Here is a 12,489-nt window from a genome sequence, read left to right as displayed (position 1 = left end):
GGACTGGAATCTTCTTGAGAGTTTTTCTTGACAAATTCTCTGATGGATTGTTTCTACAATCTGCATTAACAAAACCTTTTCAGGAAAGTTAAATATTCTCTACCAGCAGGTTTCAGGTTCCTACCTCACTTTAACCACTTCAAGAAGCCTGCTACCAGGGCCATTTCTGATGCTGGCCTCATAGAATCACAGGACAAGGGGAGACATTGTCACAACGTTCAGAAGTTCAGTACTAATAAACCTCTAGAACACCTGAGCAACTAAGCGAGCTGATACCTGTCCAACATCTCTCACACCCATAACCCAGCCTTTATGTAGGTTGGCTTCTCTGCAGGAGACTGGGCTTGTTAATCTCTAGGTTTTTCATTTTCTGCAGCCAGCTCCTAGTTAGAATCACTATCTGTTACAGCATCTTTCATGGGAGGAAAAAAATGCTATCCCAAACATTAATTCTGCACAGCTGGGGACAGGCAATACTGGGGAAACAAGAAAGAGATGATCACCTCTCTGTTCTTTCTATCTAGACTGGCAGGATGCCAAAATGTCTCTAAAAGTAAATTAGAACAACACAAAAAGTTTCTGTTCCATCTAAGGATCCTAAGGGACCCATATAGCTAGCTTGGCCTATCATGTCAACCCGCTAAATAGATCAGAGGAATATATATTACACACATCAAAGTTGATGATTGAGTTGGTTTTACCTTAAGCAGTAACAAATATACACGTTCCACGTACTGAACAATGCATTCTATATATAGGAGTTTTTCACTAACTTATTTCAACACAAGATTATTGCAATTGCACTATTAGAAGAATCAGTGGATATGTTCTTATCATCTTATATAAAGAAACAAAAATACACTTGACTTAACACTTATCTAACATGAAATGTCCCTGAGCAGTGGTAGATGTGCATTGATTATATAATGGCACAGCAAAGAAACTATGAATAGTGTATCGCAGTTAGTAACTTCTGTTACAGTGTAATAGCATCAAAATTCCCACTAGAAATGACTGGATTCTTATCAGTTTTCAAAGAATCTAGATTGCCGCATCTTGAAAAGGCAGATGAAAAAATATTGCAAGAGTGTGCAGGTACTGCAAGTCACATAAAGCTTTAACAAATGACAGGAAAATGACGTTTGCTTTCTTTGCAAAATCATACTTCTTAACTGACTTCCAAAGCTGTGAGACTAAATCTCTCACTATGGTGGTTTTTGATATCTTTTGACTTCAGACTGAGCAAATATTCTAGAATTCCACAGCATTTATTCTCCCTAATAGTGCTGTTTTACTCAACAGGCCTGCTTGCACAACAGTTTCAGAGGTTAGTAAAACTTTTCAGTCTAATTTAAAGATATCAGTTAAATAACATGAGAAAAAAAATACCAATGATAGTCTCAATTCCTGAAAATATCTTAATTGATCAGAATTTCCTTTTAAAATAGTAACTCTTAACAAATAACTAAATGGGAAACCTTCTTTTGATGCTACAGAGCAGTTGCTCACATGAGTGGCTCTATAGGAAAATTTATTTGAAAATTTTCAAATGTTGTGAAGATGTTCACAAAATAAGAATTGACTCTCGCTACTGCAAGCCTCTCCCATCCTCCTACAAACTGTCTTGTGGGACATAAGAGGAAAACTAAGCACTTATATTTAATATGTTTCTAAGTGTTGGAGGACTAGTGCCTAATATGTCACATTTCAGTGTACACAATATCTGCATATTACAACATAAGAATACCACAGTAGAACATCAATTCAGTTTTCATTATCATGTCAAAAGTTTTCATATTCAATCTCTTAAAAACTTCATGAGATTAATAGATTTGCAATTCTTACAGTTCATTAGAGGAGCAAATAATTAATCAGTATTTCAGAATTTTTTGTGAGGAGAAGCATTTAACTATAGTTCCATAAAAGTAAAACCAATTATTTAAGTGATTCTCTTATTCAAAAGAAATTACTTTCCTCTGCATGATGAGAGAACAGGAAAACATAGTGTGGAGGAAACCAGAGTTAGAAACAGTTACGAATGCAATACAATGCATAAAAAGTTTAAAAAAGACAATGACTTTTATCTTTTAAAATGCAAAATATTTTGTCTTATGATCCCATTATCTCTGCAGTAGGCCAGCACTGCCAGCCTTTGATTTTGATTGTTTCAGATTTGGGTTTCCATTTTAGCGAGGGTAAGAAACCACAACTATGGCTTCCTTCATCTGGAATTATAGGACCTGAGCTCTACTGCAAATCACAATCAGTGTGTCTGAAGTTATAAAACAAACTCTTAAAAACCTAGAGATTTCTTTTATACATGGTCATTTTGGACTCTTCTGTTACACAAAGGTCAAAATCATTATAATAATAGCTGCAATGATTCACTCTTCTTTTTCCCTACCATCATTTTATGAAGTTTTTTGTTTCATTTTAATTGAAAAAAAAAACAAGTCTTTTTCATCACTCTGTGCTGCCACTCTTAGCCACTCAAGTGTAGCTAGAGAAAAACAAGTTCCTTGATAGACTTCTTTTTAAGTTCTAGGCAGGCATTACATCAATATTTAACCTTTTCTCTCTAGGAGTTAGCTGTAGCCTGCCTGGCTTCCCAGCATAGCTAAGACCATTCCTACAATTGCTCTCTCTCAGACACAGCTGCGTAAAGACAATTTAGAACTGGAAAGGAACCAGCTCGGAAAGCAAGAAGAGCTAGACACTTGTGACTTTTCAGATTTGCCCTCTTCTTCTGGTCCTACTTGTTGCAGGAGTTACACTAAGGTGGAAACATACAGCTGTTGTGTCCAAATAAAATGGAGTAAAAGTCACTGCATTTTTTCGACATGATGTTGTAATGATGACCTTGCAATACTTTGGTTCCCCATAGTACATCCTACCTTTTGCCTTTTACTAACTCTGCCTCCCTGGCCGCTCCACAAAAGGCAGCTTGTAGCAGGGCTCTGGCCTGGGAGAAAGGTGCATCTGGATGACCAAGCCACCAGGCACCTGGCTGTGACATGACAGCTTTCTGAGCCAAAGGTGCAGCCACTGGGTAGGCTATGTGGCCAGAGCATCGAGGCTGGGGAGGATGAGCATGTGCTGCTCCTCAGCTGTTGAAAAATCAAACGTATGGCTTTGAAGGCTGCATTTAGGCAAACCTGGAATGCTATCACTCACCTACCTGGGTGCTGCTAGGGAAATCCCACATGTTCTAGTGTTTCCTTGTGATACAACGCTTCTGTTTTGCAACTATAAATCTCACAGAGCTGAGCTAGCATAACAACGCTGAATGGCAAGAACTGGGCCAACTGGAGTGGATAAAGGTTTTGCTTGATTTTACCAAAGCTGAATTACTCTCTACAGAACATAAAATGAGTGTAAATGATAACAGTCTCCCTGCTGAACAATCAAGCCATGGCAGTTGCAAAAATCTTGACTTAAAACTGTGACTCAACTATCAGCTTACATTGCTTACATCATTTGTAAGGCCGGTGGATTTAAAATAATAATAAAAAAAAAGCAAGCAGGAAAAAAACAAAAAGCATGAGAAGTAAAATTCAGTACTATCTCAGTAAATTTTTGTTTGTTTAGACTGTTAAGTAACACAAACCTTTGAAATCTAATAGTTTTTCAAAAAAAAAAAAAAAAAAAGACACCAGACAAATGGGTGCTTGTATAGAACGAGAGGATTTTGCATATATGTCTGTCTAATGATAATTGCCTTGCACTGTAATCTCTAGATCGTGAATATGAAAATGAATCATATTAAAGTTAGCCTTTAATAATATTCCCTGTGTTTCAAGATTTCTCGCTTCAACATATATATGTTGATGCATGTAGCAATGGTCTTTGTTTTGCTGCCTTTAATGGTATCATATTTTGCCATAAGAACTTCCAGTGACAGCAAGTAAATAGGCTCTAGGCTAAACACGTAACAAGCATGAAATTCCCTTTAGTGTCAAAATAAGACAAAAAAAAAAAAGCAGAAAGGTCATTTAAAAGAAATTATGAATTATGATGCTAAGTGACAGTCGTTGTTACCAGGATTAGCATATCAAAGCAGACATCCAGGCAGCGCTCAGATAATCTTATTACTTGCCCGGTGCTATGAGGCCAGGACGGCCGGATGCTTCGCCTCCTCGAAAAACAAACGCGAGGCCTTTCGCGGGGCTCCGCGGTGGGGAGAGGGTTTAGCGAAGCGGGGACCGCGTTGCGGGGGCACCAGGCGAGGCCGGCGGCTTGGTGCCGGCAGCCCGGGGCCGCCGGCGGCGGCGGCGGTTTTGTGGTGCGCAGCTAGTCGGCATCGCGCGGTAGCCGAGGAATGTGTCACAGTAATGCAGAAAGCTGTAATGATGTCAACTTGTTATTTACTTTCCAAATCTGAATGACTGAGCAAGGCGAAAGGAGAATCAATCAACCACAAAGTGACCCTACAGGCGGAAAAAATCCCAGCGCCGGCTCCGGCGGGGGAGGGGAAGCACATGTAACCAGGGCAGTGTTGCATCATTTGCTTGCACGGGGTTTTGTATCGCTCCCTTCTTTTCCCCGCTGAATGTAATATCTCAGCACCAAGCCGTACACATCCAGAGCAAAAATAAAAATAAATACAATAAGGGAAGAAGGGCATGTTCAAGGCAAAAGAGCAGCCACATTTTTCTGGGTGTTGAATTTCTACTCGATAAGTAATAAAATCCATTCTGCTGATTCACAATTATGGAGACCGTGTAAGCCCACGTTTTTTAATGTGCTCTGATGGTGCTGTAGCAGCGTTATTTTTACATCAGCCAGGTCTTACGACTGGAGACATTTATTTCTGCTTGTGTGCAGTGTTGACTGGTGAGCTCCCAGCTGTTTTAAAACTTGAAAAACACCCCATTGTCTTGTGATCTGATTGTGTTGTTTCAAATTACAGTACCGAGAACCGGGCTTTTGCTGCCTCGCTCAGCGCAGAGGGAACCACTTTCTAAAAACTGGAATAGCCTGAAAAGGAGAAAACGGTTCAGGGGCGTATGTCCAATCTGGTTAATTGGAGCGTGGTTGGGCTTGGTGGTTTGGGGTTGTTGCGTTGTTTGGTGTTTTTTTGGGGGGGAGGGAGTACAAAAATTGCGCCTTCCTCTTGTTTATACTCCAAACAACGCGAATTCAGGCTTATTTCAGCTGACGGTCGCCAGAGCTGGTTTTTGTGAACCTCTTCAAAGGGAAAGGCATCTCCAACCAGGCTGAAACTTGAGCGGGAATAATAATAAAATAAAATAATAATAGCAGCAGCAGCAGCAGCGGTTAATAACCCGGAGTCACCCGGGCTAGCCGGCGTATGTGTGGGCACACAGCCCCCAACTGTACGTGCCGGTGGTGGTGCTGGAAGGGGGAAGGGCGGCTCTGGGGGAAAGGACTCTGTCCATGTGTATTAGGTATTTTTGCTCCTTATTGCCGAGCTCACAAGGTTAATGCTTCATTTTTCCAGCCGGGTGGGGGAGGGGAGAGTTTTTTTTTTTTTTTTTTTTTTTTCCTCCCCTCCTGTGTGTGTGTGTATGTGTGTTGGGGGTTTGTTAGTGCGTTAAGGGGGGTGTTAAGGGCAGCGCTGGCGCGGGTGCGCGGTGAAAGCGCGGGGCAGGAGTTACCTCAGGGCACCGCGGGCAGACGTTGCTGGCGGCGGTACCGTTGCGGGGCGCGCGGGGCCGGGAGTGGGGGGGAGGGGAGGCAGGGAGGGAGCGGGGTGGGACGGCGCAGGGGTGCCCCCCTCCCGCCGCGGGGACCCGCCGGTCGCCCCCCGCCGGTCGCCCCGGCCCGCTGCCCCTCCCGCCGGCCGCGGCCGCAGCGGCGGTGGTGGCGGCGGGCCCCGGGCGCGGCCGGCTCCCCTCAGCGCCGCTCCCGCCGCCGCCGCCGCCGCCGCCGCCGCGCGCCCGCACCGGCCCCGCCAACGGCCAACGGAACCGCGCCGAGCGGCGGCACCTCCTGACCGCCATTCCGCCCCAAAACTTTCCATTCTCCCCTTCCCACTCTCCGGGACTTCCTTGTGCTCTCTGTGTGTGCGGAGGGGGAGGAGGAGGCGGGTGTGCGGCGGCGGCGGCGGCGAGGGGGGATTTACAGTCTCCTCGCAGGCTGGCCGGGACCCCGGGGGAAGAGGAGTTGCACCATGCGCGGCAAGTGAGGGAAAGTCTCTGCGTGCGCCGCCCGCAGAAGTTGAGGCTTCCCAACACCCCCCCCCCCCCAAACACCCCCCACCCCCCGCCGCCGCCGCCGCCGCCTCGAGGAGCGGGAGCTGTGCCTTTAACGCCCGCTGAGCGAGGTGAGTTTCCGAGGCGGATTATTCATCGTTTGGGCCCTTTTTTTTTTTTTTTTTTTTTTTTTTTTTTGGTGTGTGTGTGTGTGTGTGCGCGCAGAGGTGACAAACGCAGCTGCCCGGCCGCGGCGGCGCTGCGCGGCTCCCCTCGCCCGGGCGGCGGGGTGCGGGCGGCTCCGCGCCCCTCGGCGGGCGGCCGCGGCCGCGGCCCCGCAGCTCCCTGCGCTCCCCCCCCCCCCCCCCCGGGTGCGCCTGGAGCTGCTGCTGCTGCTGGGTGAACCTCGAGCCATTGCCGAGCGCTGGCAAGCCGTGCCTTGTTTTTTATTATTTTTTTCTTTTTTATAAAAGAGAGGATTAGCTCAGTCCTTGTCTGTTATGACGAAGTTTTTGAACCCTGGTGTGTTTTTATTTTTTTTTCCTTCTTTGCGGCAGAACAGTGGCAAAAACGTGATCGCTCCCGGAGAGCGAGGGAGAGGAAAGATTTGTTTGGGGTTGCCGTCTTTGGTCGGTGTGTTTTAATCTTCGTTTGAATTGGGCGAGAAGCTGTTTGCTGAGAGTGTGTGTATATGTGTGTGCGCGGGGGGGAGGGGAGGGAGAGTTTCTGAAGTGGCTCCCTAGCTCGAAGATATTATTAAAAAAATATATATATATATATATTAAAAAAAAAAAAAAAGGTGTGTGTGTGTGGGGGCAGAAATGCTAAGGGAGAAAAATGCGAGGTATTCCCGCTGAAGTGTGGAGTTTGCCGAGGCCGGGTGGGGGAGGGGAGCCCATTCATCGCCAGGGTTTGAATCAGCAGCAGGCGGAGGAGCCGACCACTCCAGTAAATCGAAGTTTACTTCCAAGTAGGTAAACAAGTTAATTCCTCTCTCCCTCCTCCTCCCCTCCCCCCCCCCACTATGATTTATACCGCTGCCAACTAACTTAGAAGCGTTACGGAGTGCTGGAAGCACGCGGGTGCGCCCAGGGAAAGCCCTCGGCGGGGCCGGGGCAAAGCGCGGCGCTCCGCAGTGCTGCAGGAGGGCGGAATGACGGACCTGTTGCACGCGTTTTAGGGCCGACACATGAAGCGGCGCTTTTTAATTTTCCTGTAACTGGAAGGGCAAGGTACCGCGGCGCCGAGTGGTGCGCTCGCCGCGGGGAGCTGCGGCGGGGGTGGGGGTGGGGGGCACCTTCCCCTCGGCGACCGCCATCCGAGCGATGCTGATCCTGCCCCCCATTTTGTCGCGCTGCTTTGGCCTCGGCAGCTGCCCCAGCGTTTCGGCCTAACACGGTGTGAGGGTAGCTGTCGGTGTAGGGTGATGTGAAGCCAGCGGATGACCCTTGACCCGTTTGGTTATATGTTGTTGAATTCTCAAGCAGACATCCTGCACGACACACAAAGGGGAAAAAAAAAACAAACAAAACCACACCCTAAAAGTTAGCCTAAGCTTGCATATTAATTTCTCGAAGCCAGTGTTGGGACTGAATAAAAGCTTTCCTTCACGTCATCTTTAACAAGTCTTTCACCTTTCTCCATGAGAGTTTGTGTAGCATTTCTCTTGATGTACAGCTTAACTCTTAGAAGTGTATATGTGTGTGTTTGGGGGGGAGGGGGAACGATGACCGTTTCAAAAAAAAAATATTTTAGCATAATGTTGCTGCAGAAAACCGGAATACTCCATTGAAAACAGTAATCAAATGATGAGCAGAATAAAATGGAGTGTAAAATTAAAATTTCAAGATTGATATTTCAGGCTAATAGTATAAAATTAAATTTATTGTTCCAGAGGGAGACCTGATTGTGGGTAATAAATACAAAGTCTTTACTTGTGACAAATACAATGTCATATCTTTCTTCCTTAATCCATTTATTAGTGATCCTTTAACTGAAAGTGTTCATGTGGCATATACAAGATTTAACGTAATATACCTACCTTGCTTGCCATGTGTTTGCACATGCTGGATTTAGGCCTCCTCCTGTCCTAAACTTAGTATGTAATCAAATATAGAAATATTGCACAAATTGTGGAATAAATATGTTCTTTTTGTTACAGCAGATAACGTTGGCAACAGAGCAGGATTGTCCTAAGGTGTTCTTTTGTGTGTATGTGTTTTAACAGTTACACATTGCAACATCTCAAAGACAGTAATAGTAGAAATGGGAAGCTTTCCCATGAAAGCTTTGTTGGGGGGGGGGGAAGGAAAACTAGAGAGGGAGGATGCTAGCACATTAAAAATGCATTAAACCTTTCTTGGTCTATGTGCAATAATAGTAAAAACTGGCAGAGATGTAAGCAGAGCTGCTGTATTTATCTCAGTTTAACACCTTCAGTGAGCTAAGGAACAGCCAGTGTTGTTTCTTCTCCCCCAAAGATTAAACAGCTTGTTTCAGAAGCAAAGAGGATAAATAATAATTCATGCATGTAAACACTGCCAGCTATGCAACTGTCCAAGTCTTTTAGAACATGGACACACACACACACACACACACACACACACACACACACATGCATGTGCACGCACACACACATACCCTTCTGAAAGTAAGTTATCTGAATGTACTCTTTGCCTTCCCTCTTACTTGATTTAGTAACAGAACTTCCATGTCTGATGTCTGTCATACCTCTGTTACGTATTACACTGCTTGTTCTGCTTTACAGCAGGTGGCAAATCTGCTCAACAATAAGAGTATCAAAAGAGCAAACATATGTTAAATTCTTGATGGAGAAGGCCAGCATGTCTGTATTTAGGACTGTAAGGTGTCTGCTCTGCCAGTTTTTCCAGTTCTAGTCCTCGTGTTTATTTACAAATGGGCTTTTCCCATTTCCATGGCAACAGGAGCAGAAGTAGACCTGCTGTCCTCTTGAAATGTATAATGTGCCTTGCCTCCTTGAGGAACTTCCGGAATTGCAACTCCTCAGGTAGCAGCAGGTATTAAAGGCCTGTGTCCTTAAGCTTGAAAAGGAATAGAAGAGAATATCCTTTAGCACAGACCAGGTGGTGTTTCTTTGTAGAAGATAAACCAACAGTCAGATGGTCAATAAGTCAGAAAAGTCAATCGTGAGATGTTAGCAATATTCTGTGTTCTGGTCAGCTTGGCGTTCTGGCTGGAAAACCTGTCCCAAGGCTGTAGTGTGACGTTTCTTATATGTAGTATTTTGGTCACTGTTTCGAAGCATTCTTACTGTTTTCTGTTGACGACTTTTAAATTTTGGTGTTAGAATTTATGCTCTAGTCTGTTCTGAATTGTTTATATTTTAATAGTGCCAAGAGGCCTCTATTCAAATCAGGGCCATTTTGGGAATATCCTAGATGATAGTTCTTATCCTGAAAAGGTTGTAATCTCAGTCAAGGAGAGAGACAAAAAAAGCAGGAAGGTAAATGGTGGAAGAAACTGACTCAAGGGAACAACAGCTGATTGTAGTCCCTTATCTACTGGACAATACTGTGACTTCATTTGGTAGGAGAGAGCAGGATTGTTAACACCTGAAAGTGCCACTGTTGATAAATCAGATTATTTTATTCAAAGAGGGTATAGATTTTCCTTCACTTTTGCAATGTCTAATGCTTAGCCTACATTCTCTTTATTATTGTTGTTTTAATTCATAGTATTATTTTAGATTATGTACACCAGCATGCCTATAAAATGATCAAGCTTTTGTAACTTTCGAGGGCAGATTCTTTTTCATAATCTTCATCATGAGGCAAGATGGAAATAATTTTGTAAACTTTTTCCAACTGCTAAATTATACTCCCTTCCCTCCCTTCTCTTGACTATTTTTAGTTAGGAGGAAATAGCTGACCTCTTTACAGCAAGAACCCAGACCCCCTGGGTGCCATTTATAGGTTTCTACCAAATGGCCTACTTGGACAAGTTGGTTAAAATTAAACAAAAACATTGGAACTACAGCTCTACATAGGAATAGCAGTCTTCCTGTAAATACAAAAGATATCATTTTAATATGGCAAAACTGAAATGAACATCTGAAGGTGAAAAATGTGCTATTTTTATTTTCTCTGGGAGACAAGTGAATATTTTAAAGGGCTTTTTTAGGGCAGTCTAGTCATTAATGTAAAATTTCAAGAGGCTTCTTTTGTTATAAAGCAACATAGTTATTCCTAAATGAAGTTAGGATGGTATAAAAACTAGGTGGAATCAAAGTATGTTCGTTGTCATAAGAAAATATCGTAGTTTTATACCCATTTTTTTTCTTGTGGCAAAGAACTACTAATATGCAGTAATTACATAGAAATACATAAACTTGTTTCTTCAACCTTTCTGTTCAACCATGGACACATACGTAACTGTTTCTGCATGTTAAAGGGCACAGATATCCAGTATTGTTCCTCTTGCGCTTATTTGTCTGTATTTAGTTTAATTGCACTGTAGGAGCAGGTGATAGATTTCTTCATTTGTTATTAAAAAAAAGAGTATATGGTTGTACTTGCAGCCTGTTTATTCCATCTATAATCTTCTGTTCAGTTCCCAACCCTCAATCACTTCTTCCACATTAGTTTACTAGTATGGCTGCAGTAAGGACAAGAGACTTCGAGTTAGGTGCGTCTGGTGGCTTGACTTCCATTTTTGTCGTTTTGCTGCCTTCATGCAATAGAAGGTGCATCACAGTGTTTAACCCCATTTTTGAACTTCTCTGCCTGTGGTACAATCAATACATGTCTGCTTGTCCTATTTAAATTGAAGTGTTTTTAGAATTTCACTATTCTAAGTATTCTGCAAGTTATAACGGAATTTTATGCCAAAAACACTACAGTATCCATGACAATGATAAGTATTATAGTATGAAGAATAATTATTTGAACATTTTAGCTAAGTGCATTGCATATATACAATGTGGTTTGGGTGTGGAATCTTATTCATTTATTACCAGAAGGTACATAGTCCACTAAATCCATGGACAAAGCAGTGCTTCTTGATGCTTAGATGGTAAGACTTGTGGCCTATTTATGAATAGATAAGTAGCACTAATAATGCATAATAATTAGATATATATACTCATCAAAATTCTTCTGTCAAATTAAGTGTTGAGTTTTATTGGCTCACTCCGCCATTAGAGGATGAAACAAGGCTTTTCAAAAAGTGTATTTGCCATTAATATGTAATGGCTGTGTTATACATCGCTCTGCTACTATTCAAAATGCGATTGCATTTACTGACCTAAATTTCATTTGATCCCGTAAGTTACAGTTTAACCTCTTACTATTATGTAGTAGGTTTAGAATGCATTTTATTGCATAAAGTCGTTACTGTGTTATGTGGAAAGATGTGGTAACATAGTGATTTTTTTTTTCTAACAAAACACAACTGTTCACTAAATTATGGCTACAGCAAAGGAGCAACTTTTTTCCCTCAGGTATTAAAAACATTTAGAAGCTATTCTTTGACATTGTCTTCAAGAACGCAAAGAGGATTTACTTCTAGTGGAGAGATTCCCTTTGTCATACTGCAGAATAGTACATTTGTTGTGCTCCTTTTTGAAGTCAGCAAACTGCAGTGGACACATAACTTCAGCTTCTGCTGTGTTTTGTGATGCAGCACTATCAGCTCTTCATTAATCCTGTACTATCCAACACAGACTCTGCAGAATATTCCCTGCAGTTCAAAAGTATAACCAACTATTTATGATTTATACTTCTGAACAAAATAATTTGTGTGTTGTAACAGCACCGATGAAAGGACACTTGTAAAGATTAACATGTATACAGTTCTTATTACTTGTTTTATGCTTAAAAATGTACAGTGATGAGCTTATGCTGATTTTAACACATTCCAGTAGCCTATGGCAAAATCATTCAAGAAATAGTGCTGAAAGAAATGACCTTCAGAGTATATCGTAAACATACACGAGATTTTTATAAAATTAAGTAAAAATACAGGTCTTCTGCAAATTTATATATATATATTGGTAAGTAAAATTTAGGAAATTTTACAACCATATGATAGCTTCAGGGTTGAGCAGCTACAAGTTGCTTTTTGTCTACGCCAGTACATTCAGTCTAGTTGCTACTGGCAAATGATGTATGTACATCCAGAGACCTGTTATTATTAACACTGTTGTTAGCACATAGTCTCAATTAGGATTGTTAACCAATAATCAGTTTCACAAGTGGTAATTGTTTAAAATTAACTAGACTAATTGTCATATCTTCTCTCAAAGTGAAGTAAAAATTATATATATAATTATAAATACACATACATGTCTGAAAAC

General features: G+C 42.5%; 1 protein-coding gene across 5 annotated transcripts in view; it reads left to right on the top strand.

The window, feature by feature from the left end:
* The first annotated feature begins 5,332 nt into the window (after positions 1-5,332).
* TBL1X (transducin beta like 1 X-linked) overlaps positions 5,333-12,489 on the top strand; it is a 204,543-nt gene continuing 197,386 nt past the window's right edge. Inside the window, exons 1-2 of one of the 5 annotated variants that reach the window (XM_062601262.1) lie at positions 5,333-5,408; positions 6,099-6,286. In XM_062601262.1, coding sequence (XP_062457246.1) covers positions 5,398-5,408; positions 6,099-6,286 — 199 coding nt within the window. In that variant the 5' untranslated portion in view covers positions 5,333-5,397. Of the gene's footprint in view, positions 5,409-5,927; positions 6,287-7,098; positions 7,126-7,336; positions 7,388-12,489 lie in introns of those variants that run through there. The other 4 variants (XM_062601296.1, XM_062601277.1, XM_062601284.1 and 1 more) reach the window with 4 other exon arrangements.

The sequence above is a fragment of the Rhea pennata genome, chromosome 1 (assembly GCF_028389875.1).
Source record: "Rhea pennata isolate bPtePen1 chromosome 1, bPtePen1.pri, whole genome shotgun sequence".
NCBI lineage: Eukaryota > Metazoa > Chordata > Aves > Rheiformes > Rheidae > Rhea > Rhea pennata.
The sequence above is the reverse complement of the archived record's forward strand: the minus strand, read 5'-3'. Positions and strand labels throughout refer to the sequence as shown.